Raw genomic sequence first — 20440 nt, forward strand, 5'->3', positions numbered from 1 at the left:
CCAAGGAGAATTGCATAGCAAGCCTTTGCTGGGCCAGGTTATGCCATGAGAAGTCCCATTCCTTTGTATTTGTTGATTGTAGGAAGAGGTACCTTCAGTTCAAGAAAGGATGCACTTGATGGCATCTCCTCCTTTATAAATCAGGGAGAGTTGGGTACTTTCAACACCAACTGGCTGAGTCTGAGAGGCAAAGAGATAAAAGCTATTTAACAAAAACAGTCATCTGAAAATTAATGAAGGGTTCTCCACTGAAAACAAATGCTGTAATATTGCAGAGACATCGAGGAGGAGGATCTGCTTATCCAGTGTGACACATTTGAGGAGTTCAAAATAGAGGATGATGAGGAGTTATTAAGGATATGTGATGGCATAAACATGAATGATCATCATGAGGTCTTTTCATCTCTCTTCAACAAAGTAAGTTGCCTCTCACATGGGGTGTGAGGTCACACAATGGCCAAGTTAATGCACTTTGCTGGGAGCCAGCCTTGCTGTGACAGAAGCTGCTCTGTCTTCCAGGTGAGCCGCTCTCCCGTCTCTGTCCAGCTGCTGTCCATCCTGCAGAGCCTGCTGCACCTGGAACCCTCTCATCACTCCAGCCTCCTGCTCTGGGAGTCCTTGGATGCTGTAGTGAACAGAGCCCTTTTACTTGCCAATGACAGTAAGAGTCACACATCCACCCAGCCTTACTCACTCCTCTTGTTTTCCTTTGTCCCATAAAAGCCTTTCCCCACTGTGCAGGAAATAATCTGTGGGACTTGGTGAGAGCTGAACAGAAGTGAGACAAAGCTATACCTTCTGTATAAACTTAATCCCTGTGGGTGGCCACATTTAGCAGTGGGCTTGGGATTCCCAGTCTTGTTTTAATGGTTAATCCCTGAGTTTGGCTCATGGGAGTCAGTGGGAATCTGTCCTCACTGGCATCCTGCCACTGGTGCTGGCCTGTCTTGCTGGCAGGCGTGCTATGAAGTGTTTGTGGGCTGGGCACATGGGAAGGAAATTGCCTAGAAGCCAAAAGTGCAGTTGTGTAAAGTGACACCAGGAAATGGACTCTCTATGGCTCCAGATCTACTGCTTGGTGAGGGTTGAAAAGGATGAACTGTGGGCCTTGTTCCCTTCCCTGACCCTGACTCCTTTCTCTAGTCCAAGGGAACACAGTTGAAGAAGTCATTGAGAGGCTGCTGTCTATCAAAAAACATCCAAGCAGGCAGAAGCGAGCTGAAACCCGCCTGTCTGGGAGCGCAGCTGGAGCTGCCCAGGCTGAGCCAGAGCCATGTGCACGCGCAGCTCGGTGTGCTGTGGGGTCATCAAACCCCACCAGGGCGCCAGCAACACCCTCAGGGCCACTGGACAACGAAAAGAAGATCTCATCCTGCCAGTTCACAGCCTGCTGTGCCCTGCCAGAGAAATCCAACCCTCCCTCCAACACCGCTCCCAACCCGGCACCTCCAGCCCCACCACCTCTGCCCTCTGGCACAGCAGCCATGACCCCCACATCCCCCATGACAAATACACCTCCAGCCCCTCCACTCCCTGGCATCCCTCCCCCTCCACCCCCACTGCCTGGCATGGGGGCTATTCCCCCTCCTCCTCCATCACTGCCTGGCATGGGGGCTATTCCCTCTCCTCCTCCTCCACCCCCACTGCCTGGCATGGTTGGTATTCCTCCTCCTCCACCTCCATTGCCTGGCATGGGTGGCATCCCTCCCCCTCCACCTCCATTGCCTGGCATGGGTGGCATCCCACCCCCTCCACCTCCATTGCCTGGCATGGGTGGCATCCCTCCTCCTCCACCTCCATTGCCTGGCATGGGTGGCATCCCTCCTCCTCCACTTCCATTGCCTGGCATGGGTGGCATCCCTCCTCCTCCACCCCTCCTTCCTGGCATGACAGGAGATCACATAGAAGCCGTGGTGGCCTCCCAGTACAGCTGCCCCCTGGGCTTGGGCAGGCCTCCCCACAAGACAGTGAAGACACCAACGCTGAGAATGAAGAAGCTGAACTGGCAGAAGCTGCCCTCCAACGTAGTGAGAGGTGGGTGCTTCTGGCATAAAGTCACTGCTGCTTTAGGGGTGCTTTACACTGCTGCTTTTGCTTCCCAGGGGAAGAAATACTATCTTAAAGTTTGTCAGATGTGGTTGACTCTGTTTAGATACAGAACTTCCCTGATTTCCTTTACTTTTGACCTACAGAGCTGATATAAAAGTAACATGAAGCTACTAATGTAATAGTAACTATTCCAACTGAATTAGTACTTTGGAATAGCTTTTTTATAACTAAAATACTTTGAACTTAAAAGAAGAGAAAGGGATGGGAATATTTTCCTAATCACTGTGACGTGCCTTAGATCAGGCTCTGATCTGAGTTCCCCAGACTTTTATTACCCAGCTCATCTGTGCTTGTATCTAGGTATATTAAAGTCATGAGTAAGAGTGCATGTGAGGATCATATCACATATCTCTTGATTTTTGGGTTACATTTCCCTCTACTAGTGGATTCAAAGTGGAGCATGAAATGTGAGAAGAAGCTTGGACAAGCTGTGTCAGCTTTGTCCTAGACAAGCAAGGCATCCACTGCATGATAGTAGGCAGAGGTGAAATCTAAATAAGGCATGTCTTCAATCACAAGAGCAGTAAAATGTTGGGATTTTTGCAGTAGAGTCTTCTACAGGCATGTTAGGGTGATGATTTTTTTTAAGATATAGGAAATTGCAGTAGCAATTAATTCAAGCAGTCTTGTAGCCAGCATTATACAAGGAGACTTGAGTATAAAATGAAAAATGGAGAAGGACATAGTCAGAAAATGTCCAAGTTGTGCCCAGTCCCTCTGTTGGGATGCAAGGAAGCAAGAACTATATCAACCAGGGAACTAGAAACAAAATGTCTGAGGTCCTTGTCATGCTGATCCAGCTTGCCCAGCATGGAGAGCACAGTTTTACAGGGAGGGATGGGGCTGCACAGCCTCTGTGTGCCCAGTGCTGCCTCCCCCTAGCAGGTTTCATTGCCCTGCAGCCCTTTTGGATCCCACCTGTGGCACTTGCCCCTCCTCAGTAATGACCATTTGTCCACTAATATGGATAAATATGTCATATTGAGAGATTAATATGTCTCTTCTTATTTCATTCACATCCTGAAGAGTGTCCCTTGCTAGCAGCTCACCTTGTCCCAAGCACCAGGAGCTTTCAGCTCTCCCTGCAGCCAGTCTGAACACTTTTTCTTTCTTTCAGAGAGCCACTCAATGTGGGCTTCTGTGAGCAGCAGCAGCGAGGAGATGATAGAGCCCAACTACAGCAGCATTGAGCAGCTGTTCTGCTTCCCACAGCCAACCCCCAAGGAGAAGACAGCAGCACCAGTGAAGGCAGAGCCGAAGGAGGTGAGGAGACCCCCTCGTTTTGTCGAGTAAAGATCCCTGCAGACAGCTCATCTAATATGAGATATCTTCTTTTTCTTTAATGAAGATCACATTTTTGGACTCCAAGAAAAGTCTCAATTTGAACATATTTTTGAAGCAATTTAAATGGTAAGATATGGCCAGTTTTTGTGACAGTTGACAAAACTCTGAGCAGGTTTTGCAGTATCTGGAAGGTCCTCACGAAATCTCTTCTAGCCAATGTGCTTTGGTGGTCCGTGCTACTAAATCATCTGAACATTCCCCATTTTGTCCTACACTGTCTTCAAAAAACTATTGAGTTTAGAAGTTTGATTATGTTTTTGCATACAGCTTCCCCATGTGTTGGCAAAGGAGTTAGATCTCCATTTTAGATAAAGTTGTGGCACAGACTCTTAGGGTGACACAGATTGTGAGACACACCTGGAGGTCAAATCCCTCCTCAAATCGGGGGCAATGGACAAATGAAGAATTCCATTTTCTTTTAAGATAAAAAAATGCTCAGAGACAGAATCTCAGTTGCAAGATTCATCTCTGTCCTTGAATCATTTGATCAGGGCCAGAAATAAAATTTGGGTCATAGCAGGGATCCAGGTCCTGATTCCAGGTTACTTGTGGGGAGATCCCTTTTCTTTTGGATTATTGTGGTTCTTTACTAGGGAAAGCACAGAGTCCTTGCACAGATAAATCTCTTGGTAGTGTGTGATAGTTGGAAAGTGGTCTTTGGTTGATGGCTGGCTCTGCTCCTCCTCCCTGCAGCTCCAATGAAGAGGTGACTGCCATGATCCAGAATGGGGACCGGACCAAGTTTGATGTTGAGGTTCTGAAGCAGTTGCTGAAGCTGCTGCCTGAAAAGCATGAGGTCAGGAGGAAAACATTACCCTTGGTTCACAGAGCTGAGCACATAGAGCAGCCCTGCAGTCTTGATTCTTTATTTCTCATTAGATAGAAAACCTGAAGGCCTTCAAAGAAGAGAAATCAAAGCTAGCAAATGCAGATCAGTTCTATCTCCTCCTCCTTCAGATTCCCAGGTAAGGTTGTTAGTCATAAACTTCAGCCCAGCCTGTTTCTTGATGCCTCTGGGAAGTTTAAGTTTCTTTATAGGAGCCTCACAGACCAATACTGATGGATATAACTGGTGGATTTCCCCTTCCACCTTGCAGCTATCCCTTTCCCTGTTATCCTTAGATGAAGGGCTCTTCCTGATCCAGCACGCCCTCTCCCTCTGAACCAGCTGAAGCTGGCCCATACTCAGGGTCAGGTCTGCCAAAGGAGGCTCCATAAGCTAGTGAAAGGCAGTGCCAAATGCAGTGCCAGGAAGGGGAAACTCTTCCCTTTGATGATCACAATACAGCAGCAGAACCCACATCCCTGCTGGTCCTCAGGGCCAGCAGCAGCCCCTCTCCTCCCTCCACAGGCCACACCAGTGGTTTGGTGTGGATGTGGTTGGCATGCTGTGGGGTGGCATGGGCTTGCTGGTGATGTGGGAAAGGGGCTGCTGTGCTGGCTGAGATCCCAGTGCCTTTATGCTGAGAATCCATCTCCACCCTCAGCTACCAGCTGCGCATTGAGTGTATGCTGATCTGCGAAGAGACCACTGTCGTGCTCGACATGATTCAGCCCAAAGCTGAAGCCATCCGGAGAGCCTGTGAAGGTATGGATGACCTGAGCTTATTTCTGGGTCTGATTTAAGACAGGAAATTTCTACTTCCACAAAACTTCCCTGGAGCTCTGCAGTGTTACCCCCAAAACTCTCCTGGAGTTCTGCAGTATTACTACCCAAACCCCAAAGAACTCCTGTGTGGTCCATTCACTGGTTTGCTGCAAATGGGATGCAACTTTAGGTATCTCTACTGATGGTCAAAGCCCATAACACGACCAAAGATTATTTTCTGTCATCCTCATCCCTTTTTTCTGCAGCAGATGTATTCTCCTGAAATACTTTGAATGGTGAAGTGCTGGAAGTTCATCAGCCCTTTCAAAGGAGCTGAATTTAGACAGCAGAGCTGGCCCTGCTGCAGCTAATTCATCCATCCAGCATTATTTCCCAAATTAAGAACTTCATAATACAGTAATTTTCTCTACTGCCAGAAAACTTCCTCCAAAAGCAGCAATGCTTTAGTATTTCCCTGCCTAGAAATGGAACCAGAAGAAAAAGGTTGTTATTTTGGGTTATAAATTGCTGATGCTCCAATATGGTGAGTACACAGAAAGTTTATGCAATAGATTTTGGCTTCCTGTGGCAGAAGCCTTTGGTCCCACTCCTCTGAGAGCTGTATGCTCTTCTTGGCACTGTCAAGTGTCACCTGTCCTACAGAGCCAGTTCCCCCAACTCCTGCTGGGGGTTTCTCCAGCTGGCATTGCAGCAGTTACTAGGATAAATTGAAGCTTCCCCCAAAGTGACTTCCCAGCAGCCCAGCTGTTCTTTTGGAGCTGTTCCTGCCTCAAAGCTGAGTGCTGCAGAAAGCACAGCACTGCAGCACCCTGTTGTAAGAGCAAGGACAGGGACTGCACTCTTCATGTCTGGTCAATAATCACCTCTACCATGAGAGACCAGGAACAGGGTGAGCATGTCTGGTTTTAGCAGCTGGCAGGTGATCATAATGCAGTCAGAACTGGCTTCACAGCACAGCTAAATGAAGTTGGCAAGATTCAATTTGCAGCCCAGTTACCCTCGCCCACACTGGGAAATTTGCAGGGAAGGCAGGACCTTGACTGCTCTTAGTGAGGAGGGTCCTACTCCAGGTTATTTGCCATTAGGAAATGAGAGACCAGATGTAAAGAAAGAAACATAAGTCAACAAAGATTTTGACAGCCCATGGAACTGAATCAACATGGAATCAGCTTCTCTGCTGGTTGGGCATTGGGCTGCAAAGACAAAATACCAGATTTGATTAGTGGAATTCAGAATCCCAATTTCAATGCAGTTTAGGAAATGTTCTGGTGAAACAGAGGCTTTTGCTTAAAAGTCCCTTATGTTTTTCAGATCTTCTGACCAGTCATCGCCTGCCAGTCTTTTGTCAACTGATTCTCAAAGTTGGAAACTTCCTGAACTACGTAAGGACTTTTTTTGTCTTCTCCTCCCCCCATCACAGTCTGTGAATGATCTCCTTTAGGGTTGTAATTTGGATGGACACAGGAGTTACATCTGCTTTTTTTCCTCTTTTGTAGGGAAGTCACACGGGCGATGCCGATGGGTTTAAAATCAGCACTTTACTCAAACTAACAGAAACCAAAGCCAACCAAACCCGCATTACACTGCTCCACCATATTCTGGAGGTACCACTGCCAAGTCCTGCACAGTAGGGAAGAGGGAGGGTTTTATCACAGATGAAACATTTCTCCTACTCTGCTGTTGGCTAATGCCGCACGCTCATACTCACATCCTCCCTGGCAAACCCAGAGTGTCACAAGTCAGGAGAATTTGAATCACTTTGGTGACTCTGGTGGAGGCTGCTTGTGGGCACTACTCCTTATTTTAGGACTTGATCTGCTTCCCTCCAGCATCTTTTCCCACAGTGTCTGCAACTTCCTTTCATATTTGTGCAATCTGCACATCAGCAGCTGCAAACCACAGAGCACAAAGCTGTCCTGGCTCATCTGTACCCATTCAGCCTTTCTGCCTTTCCATGGACTTTCCCTTTTCCTCCAGACTGTGCTCAGGCTTTTCATGCTTCTCTCCAGGCCCCCATGGCTCTCCTATTCCCTGCAATGCTGTTTTTATCTTCATGCTCTGCTCTGCCACCTTCATTCATCAATGTCCCTTGGTTTCAGTTACTCATGTTCAAGCCCCGCTTTAGCTGGCAGTGGCTTCAGCAAGAACAGCTGTGAAAGTAAAGAATGCAAGACTCAAGGCCTTTTAGTACCCTTCTGGGACTGTGGGAAGTGTCAGATTGCATCAAACCACAGTCCTGCCTCCCTCCATGCTCAAGAAGAGCTCTGCTTTGCTTTGAATTACAAGTATTTCTGAGGGTTCAGTTCTCTTCTGCGTTTTTATAGCCAGAGGAAATGCCTTTCCTCTCTGAATGTGCAAACTACAGACAGGGGGACAATAGCAGAACTCAGCACAGTCATCCTTCCTGGACACTTCTGTCCATGTGTCTTCCCCCCAGCTTCCCCTTGGCTCCTGCCACACACCAAATAACACTTCTTTCTCTCTTCCTCTTCAGGAAGTAGAAAACAGCCACAAGGACCTACTGGAACTGCCAAAGGATCTTGAATATGTTTCAAAAGCAGCAGGGTAAAATTGTGTGTTACTTCCTTTGAATTAAAAACAAAAATAAATCCCATGCACATCAACAATGTACCAGAAATTAGGACACACACAGCTGGTATAGAGATTAACAAGATGGCATCTTACATAGTTTTAACTGAAAGATTTGGTTGATGAATGTTGAAAGCCCTTTAATATATAATAATTCTACTACAGCTGGCAACACTTAGGACTGAAATTTGCAGAGCAGTCAGTTAAAACTGCCTCCCAGACCCTTCTGAAATGTGCACTGCCTTTGTGGTGGCAGGAGCTGGTGAGGGTCAGCTACCCAGACATTTCTGAGGTACCTCCAGGCAGGGAAAGTGAGCATGGGTGGGGAGCAGCCTTTTGAAGGGATGGGCTTTTTTTGGCACTCATCTACCCAATACACAGAATTGTAGGTAGACCTGGCAGCTTTTCCATAAGTACTGTGGGGGGAAGCTGTTTTCCATGAGCTTGGGCTGTATAGAGAGTTTAGAGCGCAGGGTTCAGTTTAGTGCAGTGGTGGGAAACAAAGGGGTGATCAAAGCACCAGTTCAGACTTGTTCACTCCTTGGTCAGCTCAAGATGCTGGAGTGTCAGCTAATGGCAGGGTTCTGTGTGATTTCAGAATTAATCTTGATATTATACGCACGGAGTCTGGTACCAATTTAAAGAAGTTGCTGGAGCTTCAGCGGAAAGTCTTATCATCAAATGAGGATGTGAAACAACAGTATGAGAAACCCATCCAGGTCAGTCATGGAGCTAATCTTAGATCTCCCCCATTACACACAGAGAGCTGGTGCATGGTACATCTGCAGCTGAGGAGCCTCATGAGAGGGGAGAAAATATTGCCACAAGACATGCTCTCAAATTTCCTCTTTGGAAATAGGATGCAATGCTGCACAACCCAAATATGCATTGGCCAGCTGCACCCCAAACCTAGATACCTTTGGTGAGGCCATTTCTTAGGGTGTGTGCCCCAGCTGCTCTGTCCATGCTCCTGTGTGACTCCTCACTTTAAGAGAAGATGGTCACCTTCTGTGTGGATCACCAGAGTGAAGCCCTTTGCTTGGAATTAAGCTTTGCATGGAGCTTTCTATGTCTTGCTCAAGCCAGACTGCCCTATAAATTGGCACAGCGCAGTTGCCAAGAGTAAAGATATCTGCAAATCTTAATTTCTTCCCACCTGCTTTCCAAAAGCTGCAGTTAAAAGCCAGGACCCAGAGTCCTATCTAAGCTCTAATCCTTTCTCTGTGAGTGCACTTCACTCGTTGTCCTCTGGATGGTGTTTTACAGTGTGCATTTAATGTGTTTCAGGACAGCATTGATGCCTCCAGAAAGCTGGAAGAAGAATTTGAAACCATTGAAAAGAAGAGAGAAGAACTTGCAAATTATCTCTGTGAAGATCCAAGCAAGTTGTCCTTAGAGGACATATTTAGCATCATGAAGACCTTCAGAGACCTCTTCATCCGAGCCCTGAAGGTTGGCCCCTGCACAGAGGATGCTGAGCATCCTTAGTGCTGGAAGCTGCTCCAATGGACAGGGGTGGCATGGGCACCCCAGTCCAGGGGGGAATCTGGTTACAGCCTCCTCCTTTTGGCACTTGGCATCAGGTCTCCCAGTGAAGTGGTGTCTGACCCCTCCTCCACTGCATCCTCATGGATGGAGGTTCTGGTGCTGCTGGGCCTGGGCCAAACACCAGGGATTTGTGATTTTGTTGTAATTTTAGCTGCAGAGTCAATCACAAAGATGCTTTTGGGCTAAGTGTGCAAGTTGTAGAGAAAGGGGCTTACAAAATGTAACCCTTTGCTCCAACCTGAGCAAACAGGCTCAGAAGGGGGATATGTAGTAAAAAAGCCACCTGTTTGGAAAAGCTGTGGCTTCAGTATCTCCCTCTTTCACCTCAGCTCGAGGTCAGGCAGGTGAGCACACTGCAGGTAGCTGTGTGAGGCATAGCACCACTGCCACCTCCAGCTGGGACGTGGCAGAGTCCTGGCCAAGTCAGCAGTCCCCTCTCACCATTTTGGTAAGACAGCCCTTATTCCCAATGCCCATTTTATTTATTGCACAGGACAAAGCCAGAATTTCTCTTCCTTCATCTATACATCTCCCTTCTCTTCGTCATCTTCTTTAGCAGACATTCACCCAACCTTCTCATGCCACTGTTCCCTCCCTGCAGGAAAACAAGGACAGAAAGGAGCAAGCTGCCAAAGCAGAGAAGAGGAAAAAACAGCTAGAAGAGGAAGAGGGCAAGAGACAGAAGGGAGAAAATGGAAAAGTCAGTGAGTATCTGAAATGGCTTCAAAAATAGAGATGGAGCCATAGGAGCTCTTTGGTGGTCCTGCTTTAATGGACCAGTAGTGGTCATTTATTTTGTAGGTTTCTAGGTGCTGGCTGTCTAAAGGCTTTTAGGTGTCTTACAGGCATAGCTAAGAATTGACTTTCCACAGTTGCAGCTGGGCACAGAAGTTAATTTTAGGTTTGCTGACTGAACAGCAAAGAAGAAAGAAAATCACCATAAATTAAATATTTCAGTTAACTTTTCCAGTTTCTAAACATAAATTTTGAATCCCAAATCTAAAAAGAAACATTTGACTTATCCACCATCCAAGGTCCCTGTATACACTTGAATAGTCTCTCTTTACCACATTTGCCCCAAAAATCTTGCATGTTGCTTAAATATGCCTTCTGCTGGATGAAAATGAAAGACTAAAAAATGCAATTGGAAGAAGCAGAGAGGAAAGAAAAATCAAAATTATTTTTCCTCCAAAAAAAAAGAAGGGTTCCCACCAACATTGATAAAAACAGAGAATATTTCACGGTCATGGGACAACCAGGGATGTGTCCAGGTAGAACTGGTGCCACTGGTGCCAAGCTATAGCACCAGGATTTGTGAGTAAATCCCTTGTCTTCACCAGGATGGGCTGCTGTGGGATCACGGAGCACTGCTGTGGGATCACAGAGCTGCTCCCATGTCTGCTGTAGGTGCCTTGCTCCTGCCCAGTGGCTGCTTGTGCTGGGGCAGCAGGAGGCACCTCCAGCAGTGGCATCACTGCAGTGTCCTGCTGGCCTGTCTCAGGGGCAGGGGTAACTCCCATCCCTCTCTCCCAGTCAAGAAGGGGCTGATGAAGCAGGAGGAGGTGTGTGTCATCGACGCCCTGCTCGCCGACATCAGGAAAGGCTTCACGCTGAGGAAGACAAAGAACAGACACGAGTCAGAGGCAGCTCCTAAAGCCTTGTCTGCAGAGAGCCTGGAGGAGAGCCAGTCTGGTAAGGACACAGACCTGACTGTACCTGCAGCTCTTCATTCCCGTCTGCCTCTGAGCCTGAGCCAAGCATGCAGCAGCCAGAAGCCTTTGTGTTTGCATTTGGGGCATTTTATTTAAGGAGGCTTTGCAGCCAGTGCCAAGGCGAAGAGGAGCAGAGAGCCTTGAGCTGTTGCTAGACAGGTCTGTCCCAAAATTAGCAGGAATTTGGAGCAGCATGGCCCTGCATCTGTGTTGATAAACCCTGTGAGGTGCTTGACCCACATGTCAGCCATGGCACCATGCTGATGGGGCACTGCTGTTATCCCCACACAAGTGCCCTGCATGCTCTCAAGTCTCAGTAGCACAGTGTGTTCCTGTCTTAGAGACTGCTGTATCCCATCTTAGTCTACACTTGGGAGACTGAAGAAACCCTTTAAAAAAGGTAAGAAGCCCTATATGCAGAAGTACCCAAGTCCTTTAGGTGTTTGTGAGGAGACAGCCTCATGGGTTTAGCTTTTCTTTGGTCTCTTGACCTCAGTGTCAGTGCAGTTAGGCAAATCCAAGGACATTGGTCTGTCCATGGCTCTCCTAGGCGTGCTCTGCAGGGCAGGTTCAGTCTGGTTAATGGGCAGCCTTGAAGTCCTCACACAGCCAAGTCCAGCCTGGTCCAGGACCTCACAGGCAGGGTCTCTCTTCTGCTGTAGACTTTAAGGTTTCTTTGCAAGTCCTGGAGCTTCCATGGATATAAGCCATTTTGTAGCAAAGACACATTAACACCTGCTGAAAACAAATCAGGGGCTTTGCTGAGCTGGAGCCTGGAGTCCAGCCAGGGTGACCACATGGGTGTAAGGAGGGGAGGTACAGGGAGGATAAACTGGTGCTGCCTCTACGTTGGAGAGCTGCATTGGAGCTGCTTTAGGGTCAGTACTCCCTCCTCAGGCAGCTGCTGACCTGTAACCTCTGCAGGGTAGGTGCATCTTGGCTGATTCATGGTGAGACTGCAGCTGTGGCTGATTGTGTGTTTTCTGTTTAAAGGACAGAGCATGAAGGATCCACAAGCAGCAGGGAAGCAGATTGATGACAAGACTGAGCAAAACAAGGATGATCATCCCTCAGAAAGCACTCCACCCTCAACCACTGCCCTGATGGAGACAGGTGGAGGTGTTACAAATGCTTCAGCTTCAGGCCAGGTATTATCTACAAACAGTGGTGGAGGAAAGCTGCCTCTGGAGTCCCAGACCAAAAGCCCCTCAGAGAGTGTGGTGGAAGCTGATGGAACCAGTCAGACCACGCTGGGCCCCGGGATGGAGCAGGCAAACAACGTGGAAAGCCTCCAGCCCAGCACAAAGAGAGGCTCCCTTGGCTTCTCTGTGGCTGACATAGGCACAAGGATAAGCTTTGTGAGCAGCAGTTCAGCCCCTGCTCTGAGAGACCAACTCAGCTGGACTAACGGGTCCATGTCAGAAGGCCATGACAAGGAATGCCCAGCTGATGGCTCAGACAGTGCTCAGCCTGCCCCCTGCCATGAGGCTCAGCAGGCAGAGTCTAAAGAAATGACGAAGGAGAATGAAGACCCTGGTACAGACTCGCTGTTGGACACCTCTCAAGACAAGTCCTTCTCAGAGGAGCCAGCCACTGACTCCTCTTGCTCAGCAACACTTCCCCCAGAGCAAACTCACAGTGACAGGGAAAAGCAGAGGCCATCAGGAAAAAGGAAGAAGAAGAAGAGGCACAGCAAAAGCTACTCAGGTAGCCTATTTTAACTAGCCCTTGGGGACTGACTTAGATGTGGGAACCTTCCTGATATATCTGTATACACCTGTTTCTTTCCACTTCAGGGCCCAGTGCCCCCTGCCCCTAGAGTCACACTGTTTTGTGCAGCTATTATATTTTTCAAACCTGAAAGAGCTTTAAAAAGAAAAACACAAGCATAGTTCATTCTGGTGACATGTATAAGTAGTTTATAAAGGAGTAATGATGAATCAATAATTCAAAAGCCCATTACACATATGCAGTAAAGATGGCAATAAGCACATCTGTCAAGTGTGCTAAAGACAGCTACAGGCACGGTTATGTGCAAACAAGAGCTCCATTAGGCTCCAGAGCAGTGATTAAGAGCAGTTAATACTCGGTACTTAATCAGCAATCACCCCTCTGAACTACTTATAAACACATAAAAGCAGCAACATCAGTGCTGCCTTGGGCTTGTTTGGTTTTTCCCCTCATTGCAGCAGCACTTTGCCTGACAACCTGCCCCAGGGGTGCTTTAGGTGCTTCTAAACATCAGGCCCTCAAACCATCACTGCAGAGGGAGGGGGAAAGGTCAGTCACTGAAAAAGAGCATCCTGCTGATGCTTCCACCAAGGATCCATCCTCCACTGGGCTGCCCTGCTGGGGCTGGGAGGGAGCTCAGCTCCTGGAGCTACACAGTCCCCTCTCTTCTTTCCAAAATCTTCAGCCAGTCCCAAACCTGGGAAGAGTGTCCAAGTCCTTTAGATCCTGCCACCCTTGGGTGGGTACCTAAATCCCAAATTGGAGATGCCTCATAGGGAAGACAGATGGATCTGTCAGCCTTTAGAACTTACAGTACACCTTCCAAAGCCTGTTTCCTGCAAGATCCTGAGGTCAAACAAATGGGCAGGCAAATGGGAAAGTCTCTTTTTACCAAGGCTTGATTTTTGCCTTTCAAGGAGAAAGGAAAGGAGGGTTTGAATACCCATTGCTGAGAAAGAGAGCATAGGTTGAGCAGCTACCACAGAGGGACTTACCCTTTTAATGCAGCATGCCCCAGGGTTGTAGTTATTTACGTTTCTAAACATGCTACTTTCCCCTGGTTAAAAACAAGCCACAAATGAGAAGTTATTTCCTGTAATGTTGCTTCCTGAACTTGCTTCATCTGAGGAGCAGAAGCTACAGCAATGGGAGCATCCCATGCTTCCAGCCCTGGCAATGCTTTCCTGACACCTGAAATTAGGACTTCTGGCTTAAGAACTGACCCCAGCCTGCAAAAGTCACAGGGCTCTCTGGGCACTCAGGGATGGCATCAAGAGGGTTGGAACTAGATGATCTTTAAGGTCCCTTCCAACCCAAACCAGTCAAAGATTCTATGTTCTTAGGGATCTCTCTGCTACTAGACAGTATTTTCATCATAAAAAGTTCCCTGTTGTTACCTTGGCCTTGCCATGATCAGATATATTTGGTGTCTCTCTTTTGTTCAAAAGCAGAGGTTGAGACTGATACTGGAGATAATAAAACAAAAAAAGATTGTGTGGCACAATGAGGTATGTAAACTCACAAAGATTTTTTTTTGTGAACTAACCACAGCACTGGGACTTCACAGACCTAATCAGTATTCAGCATATCACCTAAGCTTTTTGTCTTTGTGTCTAATCACAAACACATGTGAAATAAATTTGTTACTCTGATTTTTACTCTCCAGGGTGTTGATCTTGTGTTGAGTGGAGTCAGTGCTGATCTCCACTCGACACAGGGTCACAGCCCACATGTTTGTCCTCTGTGTCAGCAGCAGCCAAACTGCTTCTCCCTGCAGATAATTAAAAGCCATTATTCTAACCAAACAATCAGACTTCATGTGATGAACAAAGTCCTTGCTTTGATCACATTATTTTCTCAAAAACTGTAAAAATGCAATTTCAGTACCTACCTCTAGCAAAGAACATTTGGTTTGCTGGTGGGTAACCACTTTCTATAGCACTGTTTAAATATGAGTGTCTGGAAAAGGGAATAAAACACTGGACACAGGGGCAAATACTAGCTGGGGCAAGATACCAGCTCCCACTCAAAGCTAAATTCAACTCCAGAGTTGCACACAAGTTCCCTGCATCCTTCACTGATGCTGGCAACATACAATTGTCCCTCAAAAGGAGTTTCAGGATGAGGCTTCCATTTGCAAAACTTCCCGTTTTTGCAGCAAGTGGAAAGAAAAGCAAGAAAAATAAACAAGTGAAACTCCCACTGTACTGAAATTGCATAGTTACACATTGTCCTTTCCATGCTGATGAGCATCTCTTATGAACTAAATCAATATCATCAAATCTCTTTGTCTTGTTTCCTGAAAGGAATGTATTTATTGTCCAGCATCCCCAGTTCTCTGGGGCTGGGAGCCCAGCTGGGAGCCCTGCTCCTGCACAGAGACAGGAGGAATCTGTGCAGGATTTCTCCACAGGATTGCTTTTGTTCCTGCACCTGGAACATCACTTCTAGCAAGAGAAAATGGGATATACATTGGGTAGTTACAGTCCTCACTACTCCTGCCCTCCTTTTGGCCCTTTTCTTGCAGTACCATAGGAGTACATGAAGTGGAAGTAGCTCTGTTTGTTTAAAAATCCTAAGGAAGATTTCCTGCAGGAACAGAAATCAGTAGTAATGGAGCATAGGTGAGAAGTACACCAGGACCAGAGGACATGCTGCATTGGAAGGGCAGCTGGAACCATGAATTAAGCTTAACTCAAAAAATTTTTAAAGCATACAGGCTTAAAAACAATAATATTTGAAAAAAAAATATATAAAACACAGTTTTGCTTTGTCCTGGGAAGACATAGAAATGCAGCACAGACGAATGCATGGACCCACAGTACCTTTCTGAAGTCAGGCAGGAGTTTCATTGCCTCCTTGGAATGCAGTGCCTGGCATTGCACCAGCAGAGCCTACCTGGGCTTTGATGCCAGGAGGGCAGCAATGAGCTGCACCTTGAAACCTGCACTTCTCTTTTTCCTCTTCTTCTTCTGTCACAAAGCAAGGCCAGGAGAAGCAAAAACCCATTTGCTTGTCTTTGTCTCCTGCAGAGAGCTTCCTCTCCCAAATGCAGCTCCTGTCTTGATGAGACAGATAAGACTGAGCTTCTTGATAAGACAGATTCAGCAAGCCTGGAGTGTTAGCAATCAATATTTTTTCCTAGGATCTTCCACCTATTTTTTTTTTATTTTATGTTTTGTCCCAAGCATACATGGTCTGTTCAGGTCCCCACTAGTTCTCTTTTGGTACAGGATATTTCTTTCTCTGGTGAATTTGTTGATGGGGAATTTAATGGGTGTCGGTGAAGCCACAGAAATTTTCTTCCTTCTTGTGCAGATCCAGCTGTAAGGGATCAAGACTCAAACCCCTTATGAGTTTTTAGAGCTTCCCTGACAGCAGCAGAGGGCAGGAACAGCCTGAGACTCTGTGATAATGTTTCAGAGCACTCAAAGACTGTAATGAGCTACTGAATTCTTGCCTCACTTTGACCATATCTTGTTATGCAGCAATTTCTGTAATAATGTCTCTAAATGTCAGCTCTCACATCTAAATTAGAGAGTGGTATTCCACATTATCTTCATGTTCTTGAAAGAAATGGTTTCGTTTTTCCTCTGGAATCAAGGCACTGGTGGTCACACTGTTTGTGTGCACCCTGGTAACATCTCAGCTCATTTCCAGCCAAGTCCAGAAAGAGTTTAAAGAATCATTTTATAAAGGTGACAGTAAAAGAGAGGAGAGACTGTACAAACACCTGAACTTGAGAGAGCTGCTCTTTGAGTGTGCCTGCCTTAAATCATAGAGAATTCCTAGAGACAAATGTTCGTGTCTGTTTGTGCAGCTCCCCTTTTCCTCCCCTCTGTATGTCACTTGGAATGTTTAGGGGAGAGAAAAACCTTGAAACCACAAGTCCATGAGCAACTGGGCTTCAGCAACTGGGCTTTAGTAATTTCCCTGCTCACAAATCTGCTTGATTTATTCCCTAGAAAATAAAAGGAAGACCAAACCAGGAGTACAGACCACAGCCTGGCAAGGAGGGAGGGAAAAGGGCAGCTGTGACATGCACGTGGCACAGTGGCATATCAACCTTCCCCTGCAAAGACACAGAAGGGATTGAGAGTCCAGGTTTTCCTTTCATTCTTGAGGGACAGATGCTTCACCTCCCCTTCTCCAGACCCAGTATTGTCTGTGGGCAGTTTTTAAAAAGACTGTGAGAATGTCATCAATCTAATCTCCCTGCTAGCCTCTGCCTTCATGTCTGCCTTCAGAAATGGTACTTGATTCAGTTATGGAGTGAGACAAGCTGCAGTGTGCTGCCCCATCCTTCCGACAGTCCTGCTAAATCCTCTAGATTTAGTTACCTCAGTAATTTAATACCTAGAAGGATATATGTTATTGAACTAAACTTAAAAGCAAAGTTGCCCAAACTCTGGAGTATCAAGATTGGTTCTGGAGACATGAGGTTTTTATTAAGTACATCAAACTACCTGTTTTTAGGTTATCTGAGGAACAGATGAAACTGATTTCCCTAGTAGCACCTCCACCATTAGATACACATGCATGCAAAAACAGACCACTTTTGTTCATAGTTGCAAATAATTTGCATTTCCCCTTGTTCCTGCAGGTGTCATGGCAAGGCAGAAGGTATGAGAGAACCTCTCATGTGTCCCTGGAGTGCTGCCAGCTTCTGAGACTCCAGGTTCTGCATCAGTGAAATGCCACCATGGACAACTTCTGCCCCATGAAGACCCACAGCTTCTCCTCATGCAGCCTCTCACTCCCCTCCCAGGACCTAAAGAGCCTCCCCAGAGACTTTGGACCCCCCAGCCTGTGCACTGGGCACCTGTGGGGGCAGAGGATGGCTCTTGCATAGTGGTGGTGAAAGGGTCAGATCTAACATCCACTGTCATGGAAGTCAAGGCTTTCAGCCTGCTCTTAGGCCAAACTCCTCTTGAAATGACAGCTGAGTGTGGCCCAAGAACAGACTGCAGTGTTTAGCCCTTGAAGAAGTGTTAAAAACAGCAGTGCCTCAACTAAATTAAGGGTATAAATTAAGCAATGGCTGTACCATCACAGGTGGAGGTGTGTTAAGTCCCTCTTCTCCTTGCCCACTGATGACTTATATTGGACCAGGTCCAAGACCCAGATTAGACAAATGTATTTTTACTCTCAATCACTTAAAGCAAGGGAAATGGGTTACAGGGGGAAAAAGCAAGTAAAAGAAAAAGTATGTATTTTACTCAGCATATGGCCATATAAACAGTGTCTGGTTCCTACATGATGCTTATGTGCAATTAAGTTGAAGTGCATCAGGAGTCTTAAGTAGTCTTGCCACACCTGCTGGTGCAACCATCAACATTTGGAGAGCCAGGGCTCTGGTTTCTCTTACTAAAGCAAAAGGAAGAGGTTTTCCAGAGTGTTCTCTTGGACACATTTTCAGTTTATCCTGTAGTAAATCTCTGGGTTTGACTTCCATTGTCACCTGCTTGTACTCCAGAGTCTGTGTCCAAGCTGCAGAACGTGTGGAATCGTGTTACTTTGGCTTTAAAACTGGGACTGTGCAGTACTGTGTTCTCAAAATTCAGAGCTTTATTTCTCAAGTTTTGTAATAACACTGTATAATAATTTTGTACATAGCTGTCCATTTAAATTGATCTATGTTTGTTGAATCTGTGGTGTGATATGTGCTGAAACATAAATCCAGTGGAAGAGCTGGGTACATTTCAGAACTGTTCATTTATATGATAACTCACTGTGGCTAAACTAATGTGCAGGCTAAAGCTTATTTTGCTCTGCTTAATAGGACTTGTAATGTCCTTGTAATACTGAAAACTTAGAAGTGAAACCAAGAATTAAATCACTGGTTTGCTTTAACCAAGGCATCACTATGAGCATATTGAGAACTGGTCAACAGAAGCAGAAATGAGAACAGACACGTGGGCAGGATCAGTGCAGGAGACACTGCAGAGTAGCACAGCCCTGTTGCAACAGAAAACTCATTTCTGCTGGCAGAAATTCCCTGGAGAACCATGGAGAACCCCCAGAATTCCCTGGAGAACCATGCACCCAGGTTTGATTTGCAGGACTGTCTCTATCACATCTACAGGTGTCTCCCCTTTTTCCCCCCTCTTTTCCAGTCTCAGAGCACATCACCCAAGCACCATATTTTCACTCCTCAATCTAGCTCTGCTGCCCTCAGATTAGACTCCAAGCTGCAAAAACCTGAGTATTAAACACATTATTTCAGCTCTGTGCAGCCCAGGCTAGCTGTGCACAGCCAGCCTCCTCCTCACCTCCCCACTGTTTGATCAATGGGAACAGCATCATTTGGAGATGCAGGAGTGGGGAACAAACAGGTTCTCTGGGTGTTACCTAGGGAACCTCTCCTGCTGATGCCCCACTGGCTGCTCACTTCAGATGCTACAGCATGTGTCCAATTCTCCATCTGGGTCTTTCAGCTTCCCTCATTTCCACCCAGAGGGAGCAGCTCATTTCCACAGCCAGAGTTTTTATTACTCTGTGTGCTTACCTTGGCCTTAACAGAGAGGGTTTTTGGCATTATCTTTCCCCTGCTTTCAAGAGTTTACAAAGAAATGGGTTATTTTGAGCCACCAGAGGCTCTTTGTTCAATAGTCATCTGTAAATTATCTATTCAATCACATCCCAATCAGCAGCCTCAAGCACAACATTTATAATATATTGCTCCAGAGCAGCTCTGCTTCCATTACAGTGATTATTTCAGAAGAACAGAAGAAAAGAATCAGAGCAGGTCAAAGACCGAAATTCAACTGGGATGTGGAGTTTTGTTCCATTTATGAGCTTGAAATAAAGCTCATGACCCTGAAGATTTTTCAGTGGTTGCAAGACCAAATTAATTGTTGGTGAAAAGAATATAATGGCCAATTCAACAGAGCTTTGGTCTTTTAAGTCAACCACGAGTACAGACCTCAAAATAGAATTTTTGTGGTGTATTACAGCAACTGCACATGGAGACTGGTATGTAAGCCAGGCTGTGACCACCACAAGCTTCCTGCTGCCAAATAAATGCATCTTCTGTAATTAAGCATTGGCTGTATGATAAAATGAAAGTACGGGAGAAATCAGCAGAAGTCTTTTCCAAATATTCCACACCAAAAATCAGGTTTGTTTAATGAGATGGATTTTCAGGGTTAGTTTTTGGGGAGTTTTTGTGGGCTTTGTTTTTTGGTTTTTTTTCCAATACTGAAAATATTTCAAAGTTTAGAATAAATATAAATACTTGGTGAGTTTCCTTTCTCTGGTGGGGCTGGGGAAGACCTATAATTCATGAGAATTCATCCATCAAAGTCCTATATTTTCCACATAGGATATAAAGCACCTAAGCATAATTGTCATATATGCCAATAATTGTCATATATGCTTAGTAATAATTACAAATTATTTTGCTCTTCTTCCAGTTCGCTTGGTACCCTTGGGTGGATCCCATCCAGCCCCATGGATTTGTGAGTGCCTAAATGGCACAGCAGGTCACTGATAATTTCCTCCTGGATTGTGGGGGACCTCGTCTGCTCTCTGTCCCTGTCTGCCAGCTCAGGGGCTGGTTGCCCTGAGGATAATTATTCTTACTGCTAAAGACTGAAGCTAAGAAGGCAGCCTCTTCCCCATCTGTGGTGATAATGTTCCCCTCCACATCCCCAAAAGGATGGACATTTTCCTTGTCCCTCTTTTGTTGGCAGTATATTTATAAAAACACCTTTTATCATCTTTAACAGCACTGGCCCAATTGAATTCAAGCTGAACTTTTGCCTTCCTAATTTTCTGTCTACATGACATCTCACCA

General features: G+C 46.2%; 1 protein-coding gene across 1 annotated transcript; it reads left to right on the forward strand.

Annotated features, from left to right (window-relative positions):
• Window positions 1–3266: 3266 nt before the first annotated feature.
• Window positions 3267–19807, forward strand: LOC115904671 (inverted formin-2-like). The gene is made up of 14 exons (XM_030950243.1): window positions 3267–3372; window positions 4147–4249; window positions 4333–4418; window positions 4941–5041; window positions 6374–6444; window positions 6559–6666; window positions 7557–7627; window positions 8250–8370; window positions 8939–9103; window positions 9801–9903; window positions 10733–10891; window positions 11905–12618; window positions 14091–14150; window positions 17246–19807. Exons 2-13 carry the CDS (start codon window positions 4169–4171, stop codon window positions 14147–14149), a joined length of 1839 nt encoding a protein of 612 aa, XP_030806103.1. The 5' UTR covers window positions 3267–3372; window positions 4147–4168; the 3' UTR covers window position 14150; window positions 17246–19807.
• Window positions 19808–20440: the final 633 nt, after the last annotated feature.

Source organism: Camarhynchus parvulus, chromosome 5, assembly GCF_901933205.1.
Source record: "Camarhynchus parvulus chromosome 5, STF_HiC, whole genome shotgun sequence".
Classification (NCBI taxonomy): Eukaryota; Metazoa; Chordata; class Aves; order Passeriformes; family Thraupidae; genus Camarhynchus; species Camarhynchus parvulus.

What these genes read in the sequence shown, in the direction of transcription:
- LOC115904671 (XM_030950243.1), top strand. Translation starts at nt 4,169, where the DNA reads ATGATCCAGAATGGGGACCGGACCAAGTTTGATGTTGAGGTTCTGAAG. An exon ending in TTGGAAACTTCCTGAACTAC is followed by an intron (nt 6,445 to 6,558) that starts GTAAGGACTTTT and finishes CCTCTTTTGTAG; the next exon opens with GGAAGTCACACGGGCGATGC. An exon ending in TCTTCATCCGAGCCCTGAAG is followed by an intron (nt 9,104 to 9,800) that starts GTTGGCCCCTGC and finishes CCCTCCCTGCAG; the next exon opens with GAAAACAAGGACAGAAAGGA.